Consider the following 10,090-nt stretch of genomic DNA (forward strand, 5'->3'; position numbering starts at 1 on the left):
TTTTTTTTTTTTTTTTTTTTTTTTTGAAAATACTATAAATACTCACAAATTAATATATAAAAAGAAAATTTTTGATAGAATGAAATTGAGCCATCGAGATTTTCACCCTTAGAAATTTGACCATCATTTTCGTCATTTTTAAGTTTCAAGTAGTTCTTATGGTAGATTGCATCCGAGTCATTCAATGAAGTTGTAGAGTGCTCATTTTAGAACAAGGTTCCAAATCTTACTTCTAGATATTTTGATCAAATTAATCTAATTTATCTCTGGATTCATCCAAATTTTGGATGAGAAGGTGTTAATTTATTTGAATCAAGGGTTCTTGCTTCAACAAAAGTCTCGATGGTTGAGCTGAAATTCTGGCATCCTTTAGTCATTAAGTCTAAAGCATATCGTATAGCTTGTTTGTGAGAATTGTATTACAACTTCTAAAACATGTCGTATAGCTTGTCTGTAACAATTGTATTGCAACTCAATTGATCGTGAAATGAAATGACAAGTCGTGTTTGTTTTATTAAAACATTTGGAGATGGTATAAAATTAATTGAAATGAGAGCGGATAATTATTGTACAAATCAATTTTATACAGGTTTTTGGTTTCAATTATGCTAATAAATCTAGTGCAGGTTGAATTATAAACGACGTTAATTCTAAATTGTCATCTAGTGATGGATACTAGACGTCATTTACATGTGATGAGGTTTTTGGTTAAGAAACGATATCAGTTACAATCACCATCCATTCAGTATACAATGTGATCAACTAGCAACCGATATTATTTCAATCCATCATCATACGTGTATGTTGACACTGAGAATAATTTCGATTTTGAACGGGTTTTTATGTCGGTTGAAAACTAGCAATGTATGTTACGAAGACACTAGATTTGATATCAGCTAGAATCGAGAGTTAAAAGGAAAAACAGTTACGATTTTCACACCAATATTTATCATATTTAATGATATAGAAGCCAAATCATTCAATTACTCCATAATACATCATCAACTTTCTTAATAATTCAATTATTCCCCACTCCAAAACCTAAATCAAATTCTTTTTTTTTTTTTTTTAACAAAATTTAAAAAAAAAAACAGCACATAAATTAAACTAGTTGACCCATGCACAAAGCTGAGATCATACATTCTCCAATAATGCCATTTTCCATCTCATCTCTATTATGCTGCTTCCTTTTCTTCAAAGGGTACCTCTTTCTCCGCCTCTGGTTCGGCGTCGTCCTCGGCCTTGGCCGGTGCTGCAGCCTCAGGTTCGGCATCGTCCTCGGCCTTGGCAGGTGCTGCAGCCTCCTCAGGCTCAGCCATTGGTTTGACATCATCCTCAGCCTTGGCGGGTGCTGCAGCCTCCTCAGCCTCGGGTTCCACATCGTCCTCGGCCTTGGTGGGTGCTGCAGCCTCCTCAGGCTCCGCCTCTGGCTCAGCATCGTCCTCGGCCTTGGCAGGTGCTGCAGCCTCCTCACGCTCAGCCTCGGGTTCGGCATCGTCCTCGGCCTTGGCGGGTGCTGCAGCCTCCTCAGCCTCAGGTTCGGCATCGTCCTCAGCCTTGGCGGGTGCTGCAGCCTCCTTAGGCTCAGCCTCAGGCTCGGCATCGTCCTCGGCCTTGGCGGGTGCTGCAGCCTCCTCCGCCTCGGGTTCCGCATCGTCCTCAGCCTTGGCGGGTGCTGCAAACTCCTCAGCCTCTGCCTTCACCACCTCCGGCAAAGGTGTAGCTGCTGATTCAACCTACAAAACCCAATTGCTATAATATTCAACAAATTTATAAAAAAAAAAAAAAAAAACATGGTTTCAGTTGCATGTCCGATGAACACCCAAAAAAAAAAAAAAAATCAAAATTAAAAAGCTAAAAGCACAAAATTCTGATTAAAATGAACACAAACCCTCCATTTTGAAATGGGTATCCAATTTTTTCAAATGGGTACCCTAACATATCACTACTATCATCTAAATACGCTTAATTATAAAATTTTGATAGGACCTAGAACATCAGTACTAATACGATCATACAAACATACTCAATTATGAAAAATTAATGGGTCTAATGCATTAGCACTGATACGATCCCCAAGTTAAAGTTGGGTCGGGGAGGGATTGGGGCGAGATTTTTCTTACAAAACTTTTGAAGAGAGAGAAAAAGGGTTACCTCAATAGTGGCCATTAGAGAAGAATTGGGAGAGAAGGGAAGTGAGAGAGAGAGAGAGAGAGAGAGATGTTAGAGAGATGAGGAAATATGAATGGGAGAGAGAGGTATTTATAGGGGAGAGAGAGAGAGAGAGTGTTTGGGCAAAATATAAGGACATCGGTTTTGTCCAGTTGTAAATGTTTTCCCTTTTTCAATTATTAATTTACATTTTTTTTATTAATCTTTTTACAAAAATAAAATAAAATAAAATAAAATAACATATCTTTTCTTTTCAGTTGGTTTGCGTCTGTTTTGTTCTAATAATTTATAATTCTCTTTCTTTTTGCATGCAATTTCCGCCGCCCTCTTTCCCTTATGCCCCCCTCTATTTTTCCCTTTGCTGTTTGGTCCTTCTATTTTAATATTATTATTTTTAATTCCTATCTCTACTTTTCATTCAGGTCCCTACAATTATAATAAATAATCATTTTCGTCCTTCCATTTTTCATTTTTTATCTCATTTACATAATTTAAATATTATTTAATACCCTTCCCAATAATATAACTGAGTTATTTTTTTAATTATTTAAAAATATCATATTTTTTAGATATTTATAGGATTATATTTTATTATAATCCTATTTTTTCAACCACACAGTGACACTCTCACGACTAGGCTTAATGGAGATTATGCCTCATATATATTTTTCGCCTCGGCTTTGTTTGTGGCTTCATTAAACCATAGGTGAGGTTTGTCTTTGTCAATTGAACATCGCTTGTGTGGAATTCAAGCTTGTCCGTCTGCGCGTGCATGTTCAATCGTTTACGACACAACTGACTTGTCTCTACACTAGGCTAAGTCATTCGGTTCGACTTTGCCTCTGTTCAAACCAAGGTCTCTCAACGCACCATCACGTCTCATCTTGTCTCCATCAACATGGCCCATATGTCTCAACGACACTCCGAGTTGAGAGAACTTGATGTAAAAAAAAAAAAAATCCTATTCCGTCTCCGTCTTTGACCCATGAACATCAGTAATGGGAACGACCAATAGCAAACCGATGTAGATCTTGCATGTGGGTCCCGTAGACCTGTCTGCTGACGTGGCTTTATTATTATTCTATTTTTTTAGTTTGCCAACTTGGTAATTTTTTGACGGGGAGTAGAGAGGAAAGCCGACTCCATTTCCATTCCACGGGATGAGAAATCTAGGGGACCACATGTAGCTGTCTGCCAGATCGGATGCTGGTGTCATGGGACCCACATAGCCGCCCCTCTACTGTGCCACGTCAGATCTCAGTCATCGGTTTGATCCGTGGCCACGATCCCATAATAAAATAAAAAAAATCCGATTATTCTTTTAATCGGATTATTATAAGAGATTCTTCATTGCACCCAGTGGTGGGGTACTGGGATCAAATTAAAATTAATTTATATACTTTATAAATACACGTCAAAATAAAAATAAAAATTTATTTATTAATCACAATATATAAATAAATAAATAAATTTAAGATCTGGAGAGTAAAAGTAACTTAATTATAAGAAATTGAAATATCCCCAAATTCGAAATATTTTATTAAATTTGAATTTCCAGCATGAATCAATTATAATCTACTTGTTCTTAGTAGAAAAAGAAAGAATAGGAACGGGTGGATATATTTCTCAAAAAAAAAAAAAGGACAAAATATAAATCAAGGATCGATTAACCAAACCCTGTTTGGGATTTTCTGGGAAATAAATAAATATATTTTATATTATAAAATTTGAAAGAAAAAATTGATATGGGTGTATATTAGAGTATTAGAAAGGGAAAAAAAGGAAGAATAATTAATTCTAAAAGTCAAAAGAAATATAAATATATTTTGAGTAAATTTATAGCATCAAAAATATATTAAAATCGGTTATATTGAGTTGATAGAAATAGTTATTTTGGAAAGTAATAACCAAAATGATATCTGAGAGAAAGAATTACAAATATATGATGTCTATAAAAAGAATAATAAAAATGATTTGGAAAGGGACATTTTATTAAATATGCATTTTTAAAAATGTAGATTCAAATCCTTAATTCTGATGTCAGCTATTTAGAACAGGTTTGGATGTATTTTTAAATTCTATTTCGTAAAATTCTCTTTTTAAACCCTTTCCTTTTAAATTTTTTAAAATTCAAACCTCAAACTCAAATAAATTATTGATTTTCATCCTATTACAATTTTTAATTTAGCCCATAAAATTTGAAAGTATCGTAGTCAAATCATCGAATACTATATAATTTATGGCTAATCTTAGATTGAATCAAAACGCACGCCTGGGAGAGAATTGAATGAAACTAAATTGCTCCCTAAGAACGGTCAGTTTGAACGATTATTTTTAACTCATAAAATTCTTGTTTCTAACCATTGATTAATCAAATTATTGGTTTACTTCAATATACATCAAAATATTTGTGTGTTCAAGGTGATATGTTCTTCATAACCAAGCTCCAAATACATCTATGTAAGAACAGGGGCAGGGAAATCAATATCAAATTTGTTCAGTCCTAAATCAAAGAAAAAGTGATAAAATCAATACATTGAGACATGATTTAAGATCCAAAAATGTTTGGTATAATGGAAAAATGCAATAAAAAGAAGAAAAAAAATAAAATAAAGTGATATTCATAATGATGGGCACACCTTGTTGTACCTGAATAAACCATAATATTATCATCCCACATGACAGACTGGCTGGAAGCAGGTGGTGAGTTGCTTTCATGATGCCGCCTTGTTGTCCATGTTGGATTTGCAAATGTTGTGGTCGGGTTCCAATAAGAATCGATTCCTTTGGGATCATCAATCATGTTGTGTTGCCTTTAATGGCTTTAGAGGAGAGAAAGAAAAGCAATTGGAAGCTGGTGATCTTGGGGGACACTACTAAAACATTGTGTAATGAATGACCTGACCTGACCCCCACCTCCTCCTATCTCGCTCCTTTTGAATTCTGCCAAATGAAAGGCAATAACTGAAGAAACATGGTTGGGCCACTAGAAAGAGCATGCTTTCCCTAGGAAGAACACTATGGAGGGAGGGATTGTTGAATCAAGTGTTCAATCAGAGCAGGCAGCTTTTACTAAAAGGTATATCAGCCACTGCTGTCCATGGGAAGTTTCGCAGAAGGAATCTTCCTTTTCTCTTTCTTTCACTATGAATAAAGCTTCTAACAGTAGACATTTGTCCACATTTTGAATGGGGAAATGGTGGGAAAGATTTTGTAGGTTCCGAGAAGCAATGAGTTCAGATCTCCAAATTCAGTCCAAATACAATCAGGGGATAAACTGAACAACATATTTGTATATGGCCTGTAGTGTGCGTGTGCATACTCTGCAAGTAGTGTGCGTGTGCACTGACTCATACTCTAAGAGTAGGGTGCGTGTGCGGGTGTTGACTCATACTCTAAGAGTAGGGTGCGTGTGTGCGTGCGGGTGTTGACTCATACTCTAAGAGTAGAGTGCGTGTGTGTGTGCATGTGCGGGTGCATTGACTCATACTTTAAGAGTAGTGTGCATGTGCGGGTGCATTGACTCATACTCTAAGAGTAGTGTGCATGTGTGGGTGCATTGACTCATACTCTAAGAGTAGTAAGAGTAGTGTGCGTGTGCGGGTGCATCGACTCATACTCTAAGAGTGTGTGCGGGTGGGTGAAAGAGAGAGACTTATATTCCCTCCAGCAAATTTTCAACGTCATTATTGCATTCCATCTTTAAACGGTATCCTTATAAGAATTGATTGTGCATGACTTGGAAAATTCCTATTAGTTGTCTAAAAATAATTTAGTGTTACAGTATCCATGGTTGATGAAAACAGATTTCTATGTTTCACAACAATCCCAAAAAAAAAAGTACCTAAATCATAACAACCAGAGAAGATATACTAGTAGAAGACCTGTGAGAGAAACCGATCAGCTGACGATCTTTCTCAACACAGCTTCAGCGCGATGCTCAAACTTGGGTAAGACCCATTCATGCTGCACTATGTCTAAGTTGTCTTTCTCGGCACTCAACCCCTGGCAAGAAAATGCAATACCATTAAGATCAGCAGAAGAGTAGAGATTTTGAATAATGATCAATTCAAGGTTCACAAAGGTTGTCGATCAATTAACAATTAAACTAAATATTAGAATAGAGATTTGATATAGATGGACTACAAAGAACATCGAGTAGTGTTGGTCTAGGTTTACTTTGAAACAACGGCCTAAATGACCACTAGCCAGTAACGTACAAATGATTGACCCAATAAAGAGTTGGCAAAGAAGGAATCACTGAGGCCCAGATTTTAAGGAATAAAGTATTTCCTAGAACCCTATAAAGTGAGTTGCTTAAAGTTGAAAATCAATTAGAACATCGAAGACAATTCGCACATCCCACTGGTATAATCAATCAAATTTGGTTGAAGCATCTGAGCAATTGCTGTGACAAAAATGTATAATGAGGTTTCGGATGGAGCTTCGTTTACACCTAGGATGCAAGGACGTAACGAAGTTTAAGATCCTAGCTTATAAGGGCACATCAAGCAGGTAACATAGCGACAAATGAGCCTTAAATATAAAAGTAAAATAAGAGGAGAATGACGGGACCTACATTATACATTTTGAAACACTGCACCAACAAGATGTTTGTTTGCAAATTAAAAAATAAGCATTTTGTCAAGTTTTCAACTTCAGTGCTTTTCAGTGATATTAATTCCAAGTCAATGAGCAATAGGGAAGTCAGGATAACTAAAAGCTTGTCCAGTCTACAACCAGAAAGATGTAGGGTAATCACAAACAAAGGATCAATGGGCAGGCAGGCCAAGAACCACCTGTATCTCCAGTTCTGGCTTGAAATCTATAATGTTTATTTATCCCCATTTCAAAAGCAATACAATTTACCATTTCAACCACAATTACATGTCCTTCCAGCCCCAAATGTTATCTTGATCCTCCAATTCATATCGTTTCCTTCTCTCTGCCAGATTGTGCAAATCAAACTAGAAAAAAAAGAGACCAAAATGCAACTGGTGATACTATATTCCAATATATCTTGTCATAGTCTAGTCATTCACCCACGAAAGTATTCTAACACTTAAAAGAAAACCAGGCTTCTTCAGAACATACTACTTTTCCTAACAGATCAAATCCACGTCAAACTAGGAACCAATTGATTGAACAGCATATACATGTAGATAGCTGTAACACAAAACCAAGCACCAGGAAGGTCAGCAGGGAGTGCACCAGGGAATGTTTTTAATTTCTGATAGGATGGGCTCTTCCCAATTAAGAGATTCATGTCACGGGGAGTTTAAGATTTCATAATGAAATTTTGAAGGAATGGGTCACAAAGTTCGAAGGTTACCACTCTTGAAATACATGGAAGGTCATATACTTCAATAAGATGGTATATTGAATTTCCAAGAGTTGCAATCATTTGGAATGAAATCAACTTGATTTGGAGGTTTTGCATATCCATGAGGGTTTTGAGGGGATCCAATTGGCTAGGATTACCATATCATGGACCCTCCCCTCCTAAGATCACTCTCAAGGCCTAATTCACTCATCCCCCCACCCATTCACAACGAGCAAGCATAACCAACTCCCTAACTAATTACTCATATACCCTTTAATATCCGTAATTTCCTTCTTGTAGTATTCCTACCACCCGCCTCTAGAACACACCCAAGGTGTGGGTAGCAACAAAAATGAATGGGAAAAAAAATGCCAACTAGTTGAAAGTTAAAACTTAGTCTTGAAAACATTCTGGCCCAATGGGCCTCATCCAATTTCTTTAAATTCAGTCCACTCTGGAAATAGTTTTCCAAGCCCACGGTTCCAATTCAAGATTTTTCTTCCACACACTTCATGTGGCCATTTTCAAACCCACCATGCTTTCGTTGCTTTGTATGCCTTTGAAATTCAAAATAGGCCGCAACACGACTGCGAGCCTCATCAATTCATTTAAATGAAGCTGCAGGCCCCACCCACTTCCAGAACCTTCTTTCTTTTCGTAACGCACTTAACCGCTAGTAACAATCCTCATACCCACGTGCCCATCTCCACACAAGTTGCTTTGGTGTCTTCCCCAAGTTTTCATCTCCATGCATGCCTGCACTCACTGCTGGTGACGGCCTACGTTAGGTACTTTTCTTCTTTTATTCTCCTTTTCTTCATGACCGCCAACCTCTAATTTCTCTGCGCCTCTTCACAATGCTTGGGTCAGCATCTCCCCCACCAATTCATTTTTTCCGACCATAACAGACTTCATCGTCGACCATGGCTTCCATCAGTTTTTCATCTCCTTTTCTCCAGTTTCATCATGATGATCCACCTTCTTCGAACTTTGCAGCGGTTGAAGCATCGCCCTCTCCACAATTTCGCCTCTTTCCACGAAACCATCAATGGTCGACCTCTCTTTGGAAAACAGACCTTTGTTGTGTTGGGTATCTTTGCAGCCCATTTTCGGGTCGTTTTCAAACTCCAAAAAAATTTAGGTTTGCCTCCCCTCTATCTCTTTTGCATGACCTTACTCATTATCATTTTTTTGCATTTGCTTCATCTTACGACCCCAGACGTTTTGCAATGCTCCTTCGCAGCCTCTAAGGATTTGACTGAAGATCTTTTTACTTGGCCCGATTTGCTATTCTTTGTTTTTCTTCGGGCTTTCATACTATTTTTCCTACTCAATTTGTTTAGCCTCTGCTTTATTCTTTTCTACCTCTGCAATATCCTCTCGAGTTTCCTTGAATGATTGTGCAATTGCATCTCATAAAGCATCTTGCATACATTGGAATATCGAATCCATTTGCTCCATCAATAGATCTTTGGATCCCTACGTTTCTTCACATAAAAACATCCCGATCTCTATACAAGTCTTTTCATCTAATTCCATAGCCATAAGCGAACTGCTCTATACCAAATTGACCTGGTAACAGCACTAGGGAACCTCACGTACAACAATCTTATCCTAGAGAACTAGTGCAAGATTGAGCAGATACAAAAATGCTAATCAACCCAAGTTATCAGCTATCACATTGAAACTTGCAAGTTCAACCCAAAAGGGATCCTCACAAAAGTAATGTACACAATCAAGACGATAGACTGCACAACCGTGCAAGATATCATGTATAAATACATAGTCAATACTCATTTAGAATGATACAGCAAACAACCATGAACACTTATAAACAGACTCAACAAAATCTATCCATTAACAATATGTACTCTGAGCCAAATTTGAAACTGAACCACTAAAATATGTGCAACTTCCTTCAAGCTTAGTTTATTTCACAGGTAGAAGAATAAGAAACAAATGTAACACAGCCAGCCATGCCAGTTTAGAAGATTTTAAACAAAAAAATGATGTGTCAGTTCAAATATATACATACACGTGTACATAGGAGATCAAAACTGTTCAACCATGAAACTTGATTTGCATGCTAATGCAAACTTCCGTATATGAGTGTATGCATATGTAGATTTAAAGAGAGACAGAAACAGAGAGAGAGTTTTGAATAATGAATATTAATACTTTAAACATCCTTTGACAGCCTAAAAATGAAGAAAGATGTTTGAAATATCGGGTAGTAAAGACTAAATATTTACCTTTGTTGGGTCCATGCCAAAACCAGACATTTGCATCATTCTCTGTGTGTCATCCATTGCTGCACCAAGAATTGTTTTCTCATAAGTCACAGTATAAGATCTGGATCTTTCAAAATGCTACTTCTTGGGGAAAAAATCCATACACACATCAGTTAAAGAATAAATGGATTGTTAAGCAGAAAAACCAACCATTTTCTTCTCCCAGAATGAGACTGAATAAACCTCTTAATCCAAACAAATTTAGAAAGTACCTGACATAAGTTACATAAAACTATCAGTGATAATCATCCAAACAAATGCTTAGGGAAAAACTTGACAAAAAAAAAAAAAAAAAAAAAAAAAA

The 10,090-nt window shown here is 36.8% G+C and overlaps 2 protein-coding genes across 4 annotated transcripts in view; both read right to left on the bottom strand.

Moving 5' to 3' along the window:
* Positions 1–936: 936 nt before the first annotated feature.
* LOC111495691 (skin secretory protein xP2-like) lies at positions 937–2,266 on the bottom strand. Of its 3 annotated transcripts, none has more exons than XM_023145849.1 (3): positions 2,155–2,266; positions 1,359–1,736; positions 937–1,301 (listed from the first exon to the last, which is right to left on the bottom strand). In XM_023145849.1, exons 1-3 carry the CDS (start codon positions 2,167–2,169, stop codon positions 1,176–1,178), a joined length of 519 nt encoding a protein of 172 aa, XP_023001617.1. In that variant the 5' UTR covers positions 2,170–2,266; the 3' UTR covers positions 937–1,175. The 3 variants fall into 3 exon arrangements, with proteins under 3 accessions (XP_023001617.1, XP_023001616.1, XP_023001615.1); XM_023145848.1 differs by having other exon boundaries at positions 938–1,391; positions 1,449–1,736; XM_023145847.1 differs by having other exon boundaries at positions 938–1,736.
* A 3,571-nt stretch (positions 2,267–5,837) lies between these two features.
* LOC111495678 (ER membrane protein complex subunit 3) overlaps positions 5,838–10,090 on the bottom strand; it is a 6,646-nt gene continuing 2,393 nt past the window's right edge. Inside the window, exons 6-8 of the mRNA XM_023145830.1 lie at positions 9,937–9,998; positions 9,748–9,806; positions 5,838–6,177 (exon numbers count right to left, since the gene is read on the bottom strand). Coding sequence (XP_023001598.1) covers positions 6,073–6,177; positions 9,748–9,806; positions 9,937–9,998 — 226 coding nt within the window. The 3' untranslated portion in view covers positions 5,838–6,072. The remainder of the gene's footprint in view (positions 6,178–9,747; positions 9,807–9,936; positions 9,999–10,090) is intronic.

This window comes from Cucurbita maxima, unplaced genomic scaffold, assembly GCF_002738345.1.
Source record: "Cucurbita maxima cultivar Rimu unplaced genomic scaffold, Cmax_1.0 Cma_Scf00021, whole genome shotgun sequence".
Lineage (NCBI taxonomy): Eukaryota > Viridiplantae > Streptophyta > Magnoliopsida > Cucurbitales > Cucurbitaceae > Cucurbita > Cucurbita maxima.